At 39.6% G+C, this 18,972-nt stretch overlaps 1 protein-coding gene across 2 annotated transcripts in view; it reads right to left on the bottom strand.

Moving 5' to 3' along the window:
* The window catches only part of itgb1a (integrin, beta 1a), a 32,605-nt gene that overhangs the window by 11,376 nt on the left and 2,257 nt on the right, over window positions 1–18,972 (bottom strand). For both annotated transcript variants that reach the window (XM_044104384.1, XM_044104383.1), the window contains exons 2-5: window positions 2,957–3,020; window positions 2,576–2,661; window positions 1,472–1,685; window positions 1,210–1,380 (exon numbers count right to left, since the gene is read on the bottom strand). In XM_044104384.1, coding sequence (XP_043960319.1) covers window positions 1,210–1,380; window positions 1,472–1,685; window positions 2,576–2,661; window positions 2,957–3,020 — 535 coding nt within the window. The remainder of the gene's footprint in view (window positions 1–1,209; window positions 1,381–1,471; window positions 1,686–2,575; window positions 2,662–2,956; window positions 3,021–18,972) is intronic.

Genomic DNA, 18,972 nt, shown 5'->3' with positions numbered 1-18,972 from the left:
TGACATGAGCTGCATTTCCATTACATACGTGTGTAAAACTTTGTCAGTATTCCGGTAACGTCGGAAAATAAAATAATTTTCAAAATTGACATTGCTGTGTTTCCATTAAGTAAGATTGAAAACCCCTCGTGAAAAAACTAATTCATGAAATAAGTTGGTAAACAAGATGCGCCATCATCCTCCCAACTACTTCCTGTCATCATCTTCTTTGTGGTTTGCGCCAGTGGCAACATCCGTTTTTAACAGAGAAACAAGTTGTTGTTTTGTTGCGAAATGGCATGTTTCCATTAAGTGAATTTATTTTTGAAATGTTAAATTATGCAATTATATGGTCAATGGAAAGGCAGCCAGTGTGAACTCTTTGAAGTATCAGCAAGGTGTTAATCAAAGCTGTAAACGGGTCATCATCTTTATTCATAAAAATAAACTGTAGACAGGTACAGACAGATACAATAAGCAATAAGTCAATTAATCGGAAGATAAATTGAAATGAGTTTGATCATTTCCATTTGAATGATTGATTGTTTTTCTCTTTCTACTAAAGAATGGCTGACAAACAGCTCCAGTCTGGCCATTTGGTCTCAGTTAGCCTAGTTTTCAAGGGCAAATTTGCTTATTGAGGCTTAAGTGTACATTTTATTTGTTGTTTCAGTTGTTTTGTTAATTTTCTTTAAAGATTCAAAATGTCATTGAGCTCCAGTGTTAATGTTTGTTAGAAATTAAAGTTTATAGCTCTTTGAGAGGATTGACTTGCATTACTATGTCTTACCATTATATTTCCTGACTATAGTCTCAAAATGACAATATTATATTTTATCGCAATAAATTCTGGGACAATTTATCAACCGGTTTTTGTGACAAGCCTAACTGTAGCCACTCGTAATTGTGGAAGAACAAAATTTGAAACTCTTGTCCGATTCCAGCCTGATAGCGGCGCATCTGTGCCAAGTGTGCTCTGATTTTGAACACATTTAAAATAAACAGGCACTATTGACAGAATTTCTGTAGTCTGTTCCAGTTCAGGTTGCAAAGCTTTCCAATGAGAGGGCAGAGGAGCTAAAAGCTAAAATGATGAAGGTGACTCAAAGAAAAGTCATACTTTGTAAAGCTCTGAGGTGGACAAGCAGTAAAATGTCCAAGCACAAACCATTCCCAGTTACATAAACAACAAACAACGATAAGAGACTTGAACTAGTGTGATTTCCTGACCTATCTTGAAGTCAGACGTAATCTTCGACATCTCATGCATCAGACTGGTCCCCAGGTTCTTCACATTCTCCAGATCGTCCTTCATGGAGTAGGACAGGTCCATCAAGTAGTACAGGTCGATGGGGTAATCTTCTGCCCGCTTAAACTTCAGCTTGAAGGACTGCGGCTCACCTTTATACAGTTATAACGGACAAGAATTGTCAAAATTACAAAGTGACTGATGTACATAGCTGGACCAGATGTGAAGTCGATGTTTACGCACCAGATCGGAGGGTGAGTCTGACTTGTTGGGGCTGGACCTGAGTGATGTCCTCTGGTCTCAATTTCTCTTTGCTGCGATTGGTCACATCCTTGTCCTTGAGAATGTCCTTTTTCCCCAGCGGGTTCTCGATAAATGTCTTGTTGCAGCCCCGTTTTATCAGAGACTGCAGCTCGTCACACCGGCTTGACACGGTCTCGCCCTGTTTCAGGAAGTCCTGAAGAAGTGAGATCATTTATGACGGGATTAACATTCTGAGGTGCCTCATTCAGGGTCCGCTGGACGGATCAATAATAAATGGATAAATTAATACACAGCTTGTTCTTGTAGAAAAAAATTATTTCTATTCTTGGGAATTCTGAATAGATTGAAATTGCTCAAATCAATTTTAGTCTGATTAAGTTTTTTAGATCTTTTTATTTAAGACACCGCCAGGCACCTAAGGATAATCTAAATCTGATCATTTAAGTTATGAACAAACCCTATTTTTGTTTAAATATTACATTTGAATTGTTTTAAATACATTTTCTGGTTTTTTAGACCTTTTTTTCTTTTGTCACGGTCACATAATAAAAACAGAACCTCTAAATAAATTGGTTTCTGAATCAAACTGTGACCCTACAAAACAGAATCAGATTTGCATCTCTAATGGCTTAACAAAGTGATTAATGTGCCAAACATTGCATCCGAAAAAAAAAAAATAAAATAAATTAACAAGAAACTTTCCTGATTTGATTATACTGTGCGACATAAATGAATATTTATCATTTTCAATGGTATTAATTTAACATCACATTACTTAATCATCCTTTTATTTACAATCTCGCAGTTTTAATGGTTTCCTTTTCATTTGTTATTATTATTCATTTAGTTGTTTTTTTTTTGGTTGTTTGTTTGTTTTACTGTCCCATTTGATTTGCGTAAAATGCAAAAAATAAGCCATGCCTGTGTTGTTTCCAATCAGAAACAGGTATGGAGAATTTTGAGACCAGTTGGAAGACGCAGAAAAAAAGATACTTAAGTAAAGTAGAGCATTCTATAGAACAGAAACCCATGATTTAAGCCCTGTGCATTAGTCTGCAGTAAGTGTAGCTCCGAGTTACACACCGGGTCTGTACACCAGCCACATTTGGCTCCGGTCTGGATGCACTCTCCGCAGTGTTTGGCATTTTTGTTGATGCACTCGTTCCCCTCTAAGACGGAAAACAAAGAGAGAGGAGTGGTCAGAGTCAGAGGGAGCAGCGCTGTAGAGCGGCTCTGCGACAGAAACTTCATACATTTTACGCATCAGTAGGTGTGAAACACTGATTGAAGGCTCGTAATATTCCATCTGATCCCAGGACGCCACAGCTTCTTCTACGAGTTCATTAAACGCTTCTCTCTTATTATGGCCATTCAACTAAACATGCTAACAACCAGCAAAATGGTATCATGTGGAAAAAGAAGGTTTTAGCTTCATGTTCGAAAAAATAATAAAACCAACTTTACCTTTCTGAGAGTTACAGCAGTAAAAGAGTCCTATAAATGCAATGAAGATCAGCTTCAGATCCATCTGAACACACACAAGAAAACACAGCAGGGCTGAAACGATTCATTGTGACTAATACATTTTTTTTAAATAATTTGTCAAGTAATCAATGACATGACAATTATTTCATCAAGAAGCAGTTTGATGAAATAGCAGAAGCCAAAAATACACAAAAATGTAGACATTTTGCATTTGAGATCAAATAAAAACCGTTCATTTTTATCTACACCTGGTTCAAATTCTCTAAAAAGATAAATCTCGTATTAAGCACTTTTTGCTATATAATTATTAATCAGTTAAGCCAGGTAAGCAGAAAGAGCTGAAGAATTTAATTGGCTGCAAATGCATCTTTTGATGCATATGATCAAGTGTTCACTAAAGGAAGGCTGTGTCGTTGCACTTTAGGACAAAAAATTAAAAAAAAGTCTATTTCCTGACTCATTTGTTTATTTGCAATTTTTTTTTATGCATTTCTAATATTCCATCAAATAAGCTAAAGTAGATAAAAAAATCTTGAGAATCTGCCAATTTTAAAATCTGGTCAGTCGATTAATCTTCAGAATAATCGATTACTAAAATGTGCATTAATTGCAACCCTAAAAGAGGACAACAAGAAAAAGCACCTTCAGAGGTAAACATGTTTTGGATCCAATTGATAGGGCTATCTGCTTGATGCTCTGAATGTTTGCATGCGCGACAGCACACAGCCGACCGAAGCCGACCGCAGCAGCGCAGACGGATCCGCTGCAGGTAACGGGCCGCAACTGTAAGCGGCCTGCTTGTAATTGGAGGTCGTAAATTATCCAGAGACAGTTGCTTGGCTTCTCTCTAGCGGTCACCGAGGAACAGACTTAATTAAATTCAGACCGCTTTCGCACACAAACGTATCCACGCAAAGAGCAGGCCGCCACTCCTCCCCAGATCTCCCCCATTACTGTAAATAGCATCGCCTCCTTGGAGTCCCGCCCCTCCGCTGTCGTGTTTATTGATGCCGCAGCCTCTTTGGTCGGAACCGTATCGACGGATTTCAGTCTGATCCTAATGCAGAGCTCAGGGCTCACTAATGGATGCGGCGACTGCAGGTCCACGGAAAGGGGAAGGACTCAATGTGTCTCAAAGCACATTTAATCTTTTATTTCAACTGTTTATTGTCTATAACCTACTCATATATCAAAACTTTCTTCGGTAAGAAAGTTTTGATATATTGCTAATAAATAATACCCAGAATGATTACTGGTTGACTAGGAGTCGGAATTTGTCGAGTCATCTGGCCTGGATGGTGATCTGAACCAAAGAAAATGGAAATAGAAACTCTTTGGAGAGAAATATATAATCAAATTAACTCACACTTGCGATCTGAGATCATTTTTTTATCAAAATAATACATCAGCTTTCCTTACTTAAAACAAATGTTTAAGTAGAAGGGAACAAAAGGGCTTGTTTACAGGTGCAAACCAAAGTAGGAAGGCGCTCTCTTACAATGTTATCTCTGAGGCTTTTGAAGACTGTAACTGTACTTAAACCACTTCCAGCCGTCCTAAAGAAGCCCTAACATTTTAACAGTTTATGTTTTGGAGATGAACATCTTTTTCCTAAACGTCACCGCAGATGATTGTGGCGTTTGGAAAGTGCAGGAATAACTTATTTGTTTCCTGGAACAAAAGGTGGATGTGGTAAAACTGTGAGTGTTTTACCACAAAGTAGATTGTAGTTGTGAATTGAAAGGACAAGGATGGACGGTTTTCAGCATCTCAGCAAACGTTTCTATTCAACCCGTCCAGGTCTCTAATTTGTCACGCCACCTTTCACTGCAAGTACAACTGCAAGTCTTTGGCTGTACTTCTTCAGTAGTTTTTCCACATCTAGACTTAAATCTTCACCAAATGATGTTTGCAAAAACAGCTCAGTCTCAGTCAAATTGGATTTGGGGTAACAGCTTTCCAGCCTTGCCACAAATTTCCAATTGGATTTAAATCTAGACGTCGATGGCGGCCATCCTAGTTTATGAATCTTCTTTAAGCTTAATCATTCTGTTGCAGTTTTGGCTGTAAGTTTAGGGTCGTGGTTCTGCTTTCCTCTGCCGCAGGCTGATGGCGTCCTCTGCCTGTTTCACAATGGCGTTTCGGTTTTCTGCCACACGCAGCATTTTGCTCCTCAGCCAAAGTTCTGATTTTGGTCTTACTCAAACGTATTATTGCTGTTGCATGACTTTTTTTTTTTTGGCTTTCTTTCAGCAGTATTCTTGCGTACAAGTGATGCGTTATTGACTAGTGCCATCAGATTATCCCACATGAACTGTGACTTATAGCAGGTCTCCTAACAAGGCATCTGCAGGTTTCAGCAAATCAAATGTAAGACCTTGAAATTTGAATGAAATTTAAGACCGAAGAAGCTTTGAATACTACACTGGGAAATGCTGCTGTATTACAATCAAGAATAGCAGAAACTGACACGTCCGGAATCTGTTTGTTACACTTGTCAACGGCTTTATATTTCTCACATTGTGTCTCTTTTCAGGCTTAAACCCGGTAGTGCCAAGCTAATTTTTTATTTTTTTGTGCAGGATGCCTACACCTACCCTAGTATGAGTTGGCAACAGAAGGGACATCATCCATCCAGCTGCCAATTTTTCCTGATCGTTTCTCTACAAATTCTCTTTAACAAATTTCTGAGAGCTTCACAGAACAACTGCACTGAAGCTCAAGGTCACCAGGTAACAAACTGTGTCGCTTTGGCGATGCTGCAACTACATTAGCCATGCTAATGTAATGAAAGCTGCGCAACAGAGACAAACAGAACAGGAAATATTATGACTTCGAGACACATCAGCGGTGGAAGTTTAGCTTTTATTACACAGGCTAGCAGGAGCTTAAAAAATACCACAGCTAAATAATAGCTGGGATGTGAAGCCAATATTGTGCTTGAGCAATAATCAAAACCTCATGGAGATTCATTCCACAGAGAAAGCTCCTGTTTTCCACACTGGATATCAGAGCATGAGGTTCAAATTGAATCCAGAAAGACAGCGATAAAAGGACAGGAGCTTTTTTTTTTTTTTTTTTTTTGTCTTGATTTCTTTTAACTACCAGCTGCTGCTGGTCTTTTACAGGGGCTGGATAATAAAATTACATTCCCTTACACTGTTGGGAAAAGAGGTTCTGACTGTAAGTGTGTGTGGTGTTGACCAGTGCATTCCTGTATGCTTATGTGACGGCGTGTGTGTGTGTGTGCGTGTGTGTGTGTGTTCATTTAAATAGACACAGAAGAGCAGACTGCCTGTCTGCAGCCCCCCAGATTAGATCAGATGGCTCAAATCTCCAGTGCTGTGCCTAGTTCTCATGTATTTGCCCGTGTATTTCCATTTAAAGTTAAAAAGAATAATAAGAAAGAAAATACATAACCAATGACTGACAATGGGACACCACTATAAAAATACGGATTTTATACAACTTGAGAACCTTCTGTTAAAACAGAGACGTAGAGAGAGAGAGAGGTTTACACAAAGAGTGCGGTCCACGTCAAGGAGAATAAACAAGTATTTCCAGAGAGACCACACTTCAAAATGATCAATTTCGCGCCGCATTCCGGCAACTACAAAAACATTCAACTATTTCCTTTTCACCGTCGCTCCGGTTCTGTTTTCACTTCGTTCTGAAGGATCCATTCAGATGCAAACCAGGCCTGTAAAACTCAGGCTGGGAGTCGAGTGTCTTCAGGCTCACGGCATTTAGAGGAATGTTGGTTAAAAATATAAAACCTACAGCTGGAGTCAGAGAGCTAAAGGACAGGAAAGGAGCAAAAACGGTGCACCGTTTCTAAAGCTCATCTTCAAGAGTTACATTTGACTTGCTTACAGTTCCAAAATGACCTTTCAGTTCATTGTGTTTGAAAAGTTTTGATGTGAATTAGGCAACTAGCTAAAACAGTCTGACGAGTTAACCAGCAAATCTACCCAATAAGAGTCCGTGGTAAACTCTGAACTCCACAAAAGCACCACAAAAGGTCCAAGTTAGCAAATATAAAATAAATATGGACAACATTATTATAAATGGAATAAACAATATGAGTGGGTTATTTAGCAATGATAGGAATTATTGTAATTTTTGTGTGTTTTTTTGTTTGTTTTTTTAATAAAAGCAATTAGATCTCTCCTACATGCAGTGATTTAAATATACAACTCTTCTCTGCGACAACAAAGAGTCACTCATGCTAACAGTGTTTTTTTGTGCTTATGTCCTCTTAAAATAGGGTTAAAGAACAAACAAACTGGTAGGCCACCAGGCTTAACGTGCCTCCAAATTTTTGTAACTTTTAAGACTTTTCAGCATAAAAGCAGAATGGGCCACTGGTGGACTGTACTAATGCCCCTCTCACTGGAATCAGCAGCTTTTCCAGGGGAAATCCTGAGTAAACCATTACATTTATATAACTCTAAATAGGAACATAGACAAAAACACTTATAATACTCAAGTGCATTCATTACTTATACACAGAACAGTCGTGTAAACTTGATCATCGCTTTTACGTTGCTTAATCTGTCCAAATCTAAATAATAACACAGTCCAAAGCCCCCCCCTCAAAATAATGTATAAAGTTTATGACTGGTTCATGTTGACGAAACCACAAAATGGAGGGACTAAGTAGGCATTTTTAGCCTTGCTGTCTTTTTTTCCCCCAGCTGATTCCCACAAAGGAAGAGCAGTTTCCTCTGAGGCTACCCAGATTCCCAGCAGTCCCACTTTGTCTCACAGAATACTGTCAGTGACCCCGTAGAAAACAACAATTTCCAAACCGAGATAAAAAAAACAACAACAAAAAAAAAAACACTTCCAAGTGCAGACAAAGTTTGGAGCTGTAAACTTAAAAAAAAAAAATATTGGTAAAGTGATACCAATATCCTAATTCTCGTCATATGTTCAAATAAAAAGTTTCCCTGCTCATCCAGAGCTGAATGTCGGTGTGACTAAATCCAAAAAAACCTACACAGTTTAGAAACCGAACACATCGTTTTGAAAGAGCCTCCGATTGCCAAGAATACCGCATACTCTTCCATCATCCAGCAATACTCAGATTTATGAGGGCTGAAATCTACAAACAACTTCAATATTCATGAGCCAAAAAGATGGAACAAAAAACAAATGTGTAGAAGTGAGAGGGAGGGCTCCAGCAGAGCAACCACAGAACTCAAACGTAGAAGAAACCTGAGAGAACCAGACGACATAGAAGTTACAGACAGCTCCTTTAGTAGAGCCAGGGCAGCTCAGCAGTGGCTGTTAAAAGTTTATTTAGCTGTCCTTGTCATTCTTTCACTGAGATAGCAACACATAAACACACACACACACACACACACACACACACACACCTGAGCTGTGACTAAAGGCAGCTTGGCTTTTTATGGACTTCACGTGGATCTGTCACTCGGCAGGAGAGGCTGGAACATGGCAGATAATTGTGGTGCGTGTCTAACGGGGGCAGAGGTTCTCAGGCATTCCTGAGATGTTGAGCGCTGCTCGACCGTGATAGTGACCCGTCATGCTGGTTCTGTACATGCACTGTGAATACAGGTTGAATTTGCAGAGAAATGGGCTTCCGCTGGCCAGACCCTAACCAGAAACGCACCGACTGGAAAGTCAGATGTGCTCTATCAGGTCGAGATAATAGGAGCACTCTTCGGTGTGAACGCTACGAGCGAGTGGAGAAACCTCAAAAGTTAGTCTCCTTTCAGACCTCAGTAGCTGTGTTTCTGTTGACCAGAATGTAATACAAACGGATTGCGGTAATAAATTTGCTTAATGGCAACACGGCAATTGTGACAAAACTTGCATTTTTCAATAAAAACTATTTTGTCATTCAAACAAGTTGAATCCACGACTCTTGTAGAAAATCACAAATTTCCACAGATGCCGCATACGGAGCCGTTCCCAAGAATAAGGGAGCGGCTACAGCCTTATTCTGTCTTATCCAGTGCCTGAATTAGGCTGACAGACGATGAACGCTAGCACCAGGGCTGAATTATGAACATATCTGTAGCTGTTTACATTCGTCTTACCATGAATTTTTAATGACTTCTCACATGAACAAGCTTATTCAAGTGGGATTTTAATTTCATTTCTTATTTAATGGAACCACCTCGATTGCAAAATTGTGTGCAATTGTGTTTTTGTCAACAGAAGAACAATAGGCAAGGATCTGTGTGCTATCGTAATGGGAACGCAGCTCCTGTGTGTTTTAAAAAAAAACACAGAAGGACAAGAACGTCTTTGAAAAACGTGCTAAGTGGTGGATTAGTTGATTGCAATGTTGCTTCGCAGCTAAGTCTGTAGCAATAAGCAGTTCATTGATTAATCTGAAGATAAATTAAAATGAGCTCAATAATTTACATTCTGGTGATGAATGTTTTTTGAAGATTGAGAAAGAAAACGTCCAACACTTTCCTGACAGATCCAGTTGTTGTATTAATATATCACTTTAACCAGCATACGACGAATTCAAACATGGTCAGGAGTCGGCCCTGAACTGAATCACACACGAGAACATGACAGGACCGACTCCCTTCTAACTTAAACCATGCTGCCAAATTCTCAGAAGAGCTGACCTCAGTAGCACTGCAGTGATTAATGACTAGTAGCGTCAGGAAGTCAGCAGTTAAAGCATATGCAGCAGCGTTACAGAACTGGTCATGGCTGGGAGGGGGCAGTGGGAGAGCTGGTGCTTCCCGTCCAGAGAATGGGTGTGAAAGGACAGAATGGAGGAGAAGGAAAACAGGAAAGGGCGGCGCACAGCTCGGTAGGAGAAATGGCAGCCTTGACGCCTGAGAAAATACTTTTTCTTTTTTTTTTTTTTTTTTGCCTAAGCCATTGCTTTCCATGTTGGTGAACAAGTTCATTTTAATTTAAAGTTATGAGGAAAAAAAACCTAAAGAGGCCCGATGGTCTTCAGTAACATGATTAACACACTGTCAGTGTTCTGTGGTTTCAATTAAAGACGTTTGACTGATTTGTTCAGCTATTCCACTGCTCTCCTCCCACCTCCTCGTATTGGCCACACAGTGGCTCACGCTCCCCCCGCGACCCCGTTCCTCCACTTACAAGAGGAGCCAAACTAGTGGCCCCTAACCCTCCGCGTTACGTCAGCAGCACCCAATGAGCAACATGCTTAAACTCTGAGATGTACAAGCGCAGGAGTGTTAAAGAAGAATACCAAACAGAGCTCGTCTGTGTCCAACTCCGCCTCCCCACCCCCGGTCTGGCTTCCCACCAGGATCCGATCCAGAGACCTTCTTTTACCACACAATAGGAATGCATCAGGCTGCCCCCAGGGACTATGACACAGACTTTGATACTCCAAACACCCACACTCACTGCCCTCTCATCCCTGAAAGAATCTGTGTGAAAAGAACTTCTAATGAGACGTGATGATGGCTTAACTCCATTGGTTCGTTGCAGCATTTAGGAAAAATCTGAGGATTACAGTTTGATACAAAACAGGAGAAACTCTTTCACTGTACTTAAAAAAAAGCGGAGGTAAAACTGGCGAGTGTATCATTAGGTTCAGGTCTTTTAAGGGAATAAGTCTCCTCAGTGAGCGATATCGACCAGTAGAAACCTGGTAATTACCCGTTTGTTAATGCTCAGTGAGCTGAAGCAGGAAAACAAAGCATGAAGGGTATACAGGTCTGTACATCAAAAGGCTAATCCTATCCTTGATATTTCAGGAGATTACACCAACAAGCCCCAACAATGAGGCTCGTTCTTTGTGGCAAAATTTGTTCACAACTTTATAAATACAACAAGTCAATTGGTTATGTGTTTCTTTCCATCAATGTGTTCCAGATACCACTTGGAGCCGGGGCTACATTCACACAGCAGGCCAAAGGTGACCCCACTCCGATGTTAAGGCCCTTGCTCTACATATCTGACTTTATTTTATTACCGTATGAACTTCCCAATTCATTAATCCCTGCTGTGTGAACATAGCATAAGTCATAAGAGTTGCAATTTCTATCTTGACAGGTTTAACTGGTTTCTACAGGTTTCAGCAACTTACGTTTAAGCTTTTCTAAGGAATTTTCGAACACGTTAAAATAGATAAAGTACCTGCGTGAGTCTTTGCAATACATTTCGCAATCTTATTGAAATAATTACCACAAACGTCAATGTGAAACTTCAATATTTTACAATTTAGTTTGTTAATCACATAAAATCCCAATAAAACACAGCCAGGTTTGTGGTTGAATGACTTTGATACTCTTTACTGGTAAACATTTAGACCTAGCTGAGGTTGTGAATAAAAAGTATAGAGCAGGACAACCTCAGCGTGATTCAGGGAAACAGGAGAAATGAGAAAACGTAGTGAGAAGAAAGAGGCGGCACCCTCACATGTGCTGATCTCAAAACTAGAACCCAGATTGAATTGCGAAACTGTCATTTCAGCTTTTTTTAAAACAATATTCCAATAAGAGGAACACAGGCATAAAAATATCTTCTGGGTATTGATGTAACGGTGACGTGTAAAAGATAAACTGCATGCCCAGTTTTTTTTTTTTTTGTTAGCTAGCATACATTAGCATGGCAGCTCCCTGTGAATCCATATGAGGTGAAATACAAGACAACATACTAGGACGGTCTTCCAGAATTCTGGAAGTGTTTGGAAAAAGTAATTTGCACGTAGAAATATGGTTTGAACCACAAAGTTCTTTGTTAGAAACATCTGCCGAGATTTTGATAAACATAAGTTATAGCACCAAATTAAGTTGGTATGGAAAACTGCAGATAATTCACTTTAGTATTGGAGGGAAAAAAAACGTATTTTGACACATCTTTCAAACTATCAGTAATATTTCCTCACAGGCCCACTGTTTGACATATTTGGAAGTAATACGAGCAAATTCAGTATTGCAAAACAGAATCTGCTGCCAGTCCTGAAAAGCTATCTGTTCTGTTTTTCCGCTTCCTGTAGCCCCAGATATTGTCTCCAATCCCGCCAACATTCCTCAAGTGTTCAGCAAAGGCTAAAGATACACCTCTGGTGGGGATGTGGCTTTGGAAAGACTGTAGCACTGAAAAGTTACAACACTTAACCAGAAGTGATATCATTTTCTGCCCCCCCAAAACGCAGCTACGTTGTACAGCGTTCACCTCTAATCAGACTCTATTCCTACAGCACATTTAAGGAGAAACAATGAAGGCAAAAACCACAACCTTTGGAGCGAAGCCAACTAGCTATTACTGTTCGCGTCTCTATTTCTGGGCTGGTTATTTCTGACTCCCCATGTGGCTGCTCTTGTCTCTCAGCAACATTGACTTAAACTGTTTTCCCACATGAGCAAATACTTTCTTGGCATCTTCCTGAGGCCAAAAACTAAAGCTTGTACTGGGAAACATCCAGCCCGGCAGCCCGCGATCCGTTGGAACAGGAAGCGGACTATTAAACATTTCTTAAGCTGCTGTCACACTGTTTCATATCTTTCCATGTGTATCGTATCTGAAAATATGTTCTATGTGGGTCTAAGCCTGATGGAATGGACTGAAGTTAGAACATTAAGTCGTGTTAAGTCTAATAAGTTTGTGTGAGGCTTATGGAGTGACCCTCTTTTGTACCCTTTATCTTAATTATTAAGTTAAACGGTAAAGTGATGATGTGTCTGGACAGATTAAGGTACTTTGGGTCACTGTTTCCATACTTTGTGTTAATCATCTGACCGACTGAGGAGGAGGGTTCAATGGCCAAAACATCGGGCCAACGTATAAGTCAATATTAGGGTTCTCCGCTAATACTGATATCGGAAATCGGTCCAGTATCAGCCAAAAAATGAGTATTGGAATATATCCGCCTACATCCAAAATCTCTGATCCAAGCACTTTGCTCCAAAGTTTTGCTGCAGGATTTAGTCTACTTCAGCATTTCTTGTATCCTATACCTAGCCCCGTTATTATTAACCTCTTTTTTTTAAAATTTGAAATAATAAATGTGTTAATTTTTCTCATACCTATTGTTGTTGACCATTCTTCTCTGTTTGGGTAATAACGATCAAGCCTTTTCTAACAGTCCACACAGCAAAATAAATAATACAAGTAGAATTTGAGCCCATATTGTTTGTTTCAGGTAACTATCGATATCGGCCAATACTCTAAGCTGTGATGTTGATATCGCATCAGATGTGAAATCTGAAGTTGCATCAGGACACTTCTAGTTAGTCACCTATTTATAGCTTTTTCTGTAGATCGTTTTAGAACGCTTTTCCTAGACAGGGTTGACCCGAATATATTATAAGCCTGGTGGGCCACCCGGCTTTATTTGCCCCTGCTCCCCTTTCTAAGCATTGTTTGTTTATTTATAGATGTGACATTGAACTGGGTGTGCGAGTGTGTGCACCAATTGTGCCATCTTGCACCAGCCCATTGGCCTCGTATGGCATTATTTCCAAATTTTGATCTCTGCACTTTCAAATTTTTTGTAATTTTAACATTTTTTAATACAAATACACGGTGGGCCACTTGTGGACTGAACTTGCATCTGTACCATCGGGCTTAGCAGGTTTTCTGGGGGAAGCCCTGATAGACATCCGAAATAAAAATGAATATTGGGAAGTTGAAAAACATCAGCGCAATGCTACTTGACACATTATTGGCAGAATTCATTTTCCATTTATTTTCTTTGGAGTTGAGTGCTAGCTTGCAGCCACGTTAGCTGGAGAGGGAAAAAAGAATGCTTAAGGATCAGATGAACATGATTCTTTAAGCTTTTTTTTTTTTCTAAACATACCTTCATATGCCTTGGAAATGTAAGGCAGACACAAAAGTGTTATTGGATTCTATAGACAAAGAATCTTAGCAGATGCACCTTATGAATGCTTTGTGTGTCTCTTTCATTTAACCAGATGACTCCTTTCAGATTTACCCAACAACATTTTATTAAATGGATTATAGCGTAAGCAGTTTATTATGTGGCTACCACCCTAATGGTTCCTGTAAACTATACTTGGGAGGTTAAATATCTCATTGTTCTGAGAGCAAATCTTCAGCACTGAAACCTACACTGTCACATCTATGCGTGAACACAAGGTGCTAAAACCACAAGAACCCGTTTGCTTCTCGTTCTGGTTATAAACCAAGGGTGAAGACACTACATAGGAGAGGCCATGTGAAACACCAACTCAACCAACACTTTTTTTAAGGCACATGTATTAGTGGTTTCCTAGAAGTAGGTGAAGTAGAATATCTTGGGTTTTTTTTTTATTCATCCGTTTCAATATTAATGCTGATCCAATGAAAGAAAGTGCACAGTAGTCCTCCACAAATTCCCCACGCATGCTGAGGCTGCTTTTCCTCTACTCAAAACACAGGAAACTCAACTTGAGCACACAGGAAGCTTGCATCTAAATGCCCAGGAACAAGCTAACTCCCCTTCAAAAATGACACAGTGGCTGCTCAAACATGTGAAAGAGAGAGACGAAAAAGAGGCCAGACTAAGCCGCCATGCTCCAAAGAGCATCAAATGTTGATTTCAAGTGTTAAACGACCCTAAACGCGGAGCATGGAAACTGTTTCATACAGAGCTGGAGAGCAGCAAACAACTGACACAGATGTTCTTTCTCTGAATCGGTCGACAAAGATCAGCTCAACAACACTGTACTGGGAAATATTTACATATATGACAGCAGCCGACCGCAGAGCAAATACGTCCAGCTGTGAGTGTGACGCGATTAATGAAAAGCTGTTAGACAGAACAGCTTTGTGTTGTTAAAGTGTGTGCGTTAGCAGCTCCAAAACTGCTAGATAGGCATTTCAAAGTCGAGTCTTAATCTAGTTTAAGCCAAGCAAAAAGACCATCTGTGGGCTGCTCCACCGTAACTGGAGCAATAATGACAGTCAGATGTCTTTCATTAGGGCCCAGACTTAACACTTTAACTCGGGGCTGCTATTTCCGTTGCCGCAGGAGAGGCAAAGTGGCGCAGAGTTTAGCAGTAAGCACTCCACAGTTACGCATATTTCCTCAAGGGAGCAGTGAAGGATAACATGTCATGGGAGATTATCGGGAGTCAGCAACGTATTTCAATATCTGCTAGTTGTTAAACAGAACAGCGGACCTCTGTAACTGTCCTTAAACCTATTACGGTTTCTGACCTTGATGGATATTCAGACATTAACTAGTAAAAGCCTGTGTGTGTGTGTCCCTTTTTTTTTGTTGTTGTTTTTTTACATCATTTAGACAAAAGGAAAGAAAGGGGAAATTCCAATAAGAAATCACTTTGTAATCAGCTGGTGCTGCCACAAGACAGTGGCAATGCTGCTTCTGTATACTTGTTCTTCAACTGCCCAGAAGCAGCAAAGAAGCTCGCCTTGTTAGTCGAGCAAATCTGCGGTACTCAGTAAAAAGTAAAAAGAATAACGTCCTGAATATCTCATATATATGACAAAAAAAAGAAAAAAAAAAAAGTCAGAAGAAAGTATCATATTTCTGAATGTGAGCTGATAAGTAGATGACAGCCTTATCATGGATGATACTGCTACTATACTCAGTGCAGCCTAGCAACAGTCACCCAGACTAACCTGTGTTTGGATGACTGTGATGAATTCAGATTTATCGCACTATTAATTGTTCATCCATATGCCTTGTAGCTACAGTAATTAAAACCTTATGAGCATGGGGGCAAAAGGAAGATGTGATTAAATGCATTAACAGCTGTGACTCGTTGTGAATGCGCATGAGCAGGTTGATAGGTTGATAGTACGCAAGACGTGTACAGGAGGCAATATTCAAAAGCATTTTAAAAATTAGATGTGAATGTCATTTTTGGTTACAAAAGGCCATCGCTAAGAGGAACTAACAACATTCTGTTCTATTTTAGAGATTCGGTTGGAAGAATGTGCAAAGTTATCTTTGTATTACAGCAAATTGCACATTTCCTCAAGAGAGAAACTCCCTGGCTGGTCGGCAGGCCATGTCCCTGTGATAAGACATGAAAAGTGTCCATTATGGTAGATATGTTCAGACGGGTAGCTACTGTTAAAAAAAAAAAAAAAGAAAGAAAACATGATAGAAAGTGTAAGTTCCTGCTCTGACCAAAAAAAAAAAAAAAAAAAAAAGTCCATATTCAATCAAATAGATTATTAAGAAGTTCACTTATTCTAGTAACTCGAGTCCAGGAATAGATTACAATGCAAAAGTGCGCACAACGTAGTTAAAATTTGGCTAATGTCAAAAACAAAAACAAAAAAACACAATTTCACTGTTGCTGTGTTTCCATTCAATAAGAAATGCAACTAAAGTCATGTCGAGTTTGTTCACTAAGTTTGTTCGATCAGTCATTAAAAAACATGCAGTGCGATGACGCTCCTACCACTTCCTGTCGTCCTTTATATGTACATACTTGCTGTTTTTTTATCTGCTCTTTATTTTTAACATCTACATCAGGGGTGTCAAGCTCCAGTCCTCAAGGGCCGGTGTCCTGCAGTTTTTAGATGTGCCACAGGTACAAAACACTGGAATGAAATGGTTTAATTACCTCCTCCTTGTGTAGATCAGTTCTCCAGCGTTGCTAATGACCTAATTATTCTATTCAGGCGTGGTGCAGCGGAGGCACATCTAAAAGTTGCAGGACAGCGGCCCTTGAGGACTGGAGTTTGACACCCCTGATCTACATGCTGAGAGGATGTGAAACTTAAGTGAAAATCCTCATTCGTGGGAACAAACTTGGCTGATTCTAAACAGAAAATGACAAACTTAACCCTCCTGTTGTCCTAAAATGACATTTAGAGGATCTTTTAGTGAAACTCCCCAAAGAGTTTCACTAAAAGATCTTTGGGGAGTTTTAACACAGTGGCGGGTCATTTTGACCCGAGGACAACAGGACGGTTAAATGACCCACTTGTTGAACTCTAGTGTAAAAAAAATAAATAAATTAAATAAATGTAACAAAAAAGACACAAACTTCGAAAGGCTTAACAGAAAAATTAAGATTAAGAAGTTACAAAAATGTGAGTCCAGCTGAGAAACTTTGCTGCATGTCTCCTGACTCATTTCCTGTCTCTAATTGATCAAAGGAAGTTGATAACATGACATTCAGGTCTGGCCTTGCATTCTGGTACAATGTACAAGTTTTTCTCACGTCATTTGTATTTGTATTTTTTTTTTAAATTCAACCAGGATCAGAGAAATAAAAAGATATATATATATATATATATATATATATATATATATATATATATATATATATATATATATATATATATTTCTGTTGTTTTCTTTTGATTCCAGTTGGGCTATTGTTCTCAGTGATGAAAGAACGGCCGGCATTCACAGCCACATCTCTATAAACACCTTCATCCATGTGGGCAGGGGCTTGGAAGGATGAAGGGCCTCAAAGTTTAGCCTTCACACGATCACAACAACAAACATGGTGCGAGAGAGAGAGAGAGAAAGAGAGAGAGAGAGAGAAAGAGAAGGAGCTCAAAGGCTTCTACTATTTACCACCAACGCAGCGTGTTTGGCTTCGTCTTCTCAGCAGACCATGGCGAGCAGAGGTCAGCTCCAACCACGCCGCTCCTCCTTGGTGCTTCGGAAGCTGTTTTTAGAAGCAACGGGCAACACCAAAAATGGCCCAGAAGAGTATTTGGAGCTCAGTGTGGAGTGTGAGACCGGCAGGGAACGAGCGAAGGCAAAATAATGGAGCTAAAAACGGTCGTAGAGGTCACAAACACGCTACCCTGCAATCCCGACTCTGAAAACATTCGTGTTAGTGGTTCGAAAGGCAGAGAAATGTGAAGGTGTCGCGTAGAATGAAGGGAAAACTGAACTGCCGAGGTCTTTCATAATGTGCCGAGCAAAAGTATTCCCACCCGTGGAAGTTGCCCCCTTATTTCGCCACAAGAAACCTCAGTGTAATTTTATTGGGGCTTTATGTGATAGACCAACACAAAGTAGTAGATTATGATGTGGTGGAGGGGAAACGGCGTCTTAATCATTTGACCATCCAATTTGTGTGGCCATTTTCATTTCTAAAACCTTTTTTACCACCCATTAAACAAAAAGTGTCACCAAAACATGACATTTAAAATTAAAACTTCACCAACTATGTAACAGACTTGTGTGGTACTTTATTGCAGTCCATGCAGTTCTTTGCCATGGATATATTACATATACTATGATTGATAGAACACTAAATTTGAGGAACAGGGAGGTTGTTCAAACTTGAAGGGAAGATGTGTGAAAACTAAAAACTGACACCAGAGCAAAATGCTTGACGATAATAAGTGGCAAGCTGGTCACAATAACCTATAAAGTAAATTAAAATGAGGTCAATAATTTCCATTCTGATGATGAATCATTTTCAAGGGTATTTCATTTCGTTTTGATCATGAGTGGTTCTCATTTCTATTTTGTTTATTGTTTTTGGTCGTTTATTGATTTTTTTTTTTTTGGGTCATTGGCGTGAGACGTGGGTCATAATTCCGCACCAGGAGAAGCCAGAAAAAGAAAATCTAAATTATGGAATTATGAAAGAAATCTTTGCCAGTGAAGAGCATCACATCACAATCCTGCCACTGATGAATCTAATGCATTCCAGACTTCTCTAGAGAGATTGCAGTTAACATCATTCCCATTGGTTGTGCTTTTTTTTTATTAGCTTACTTAATATTATTATGATTCTGTGATGATACTGTCGGCTGCCATTCTTCAGTAAATGTTGAAATCGACCCATAAACGGCGGCATCCATTAATATTTTCGGAAATAGTTTTCTGCTGGGTGACGTCAATTAGTTGGGTGACATGGATTTTATAGCAATATTTCTGTACTACTGGTTGCAGTCTTAAGGCAGGGGTTATACAGAGTATGTTATGGGGAAAAAAATGCTGATTATCTCCCCTACTCTAATGCTTCGATCTTTGCTTAGTTTCCCAGAGGAACTAAGCATGTGTCACAGACTGCAGTGGTGCACACTCATCACTTCTTTCCCAAAGGAACAGAGAAACA

This window comes from Gambusia affinis, linkage group LG21 (assembly GCF_019740435.1).
Source record: "Gambusia affinis linkage group LG21, SWU_Gaff_1.0, whole genome shotgun sequence".
Taxonomy (NCBI): domain Eukaryota; kingdom Metazoa; phylum Chordata; class Actinopteri; order Cyprinodontiformes; family Poeciliidae; genus Gambusia; species Gambusia affinis.
This window is presented reverse-complemented; position numbering and strand designations above follow the sequence as displayed.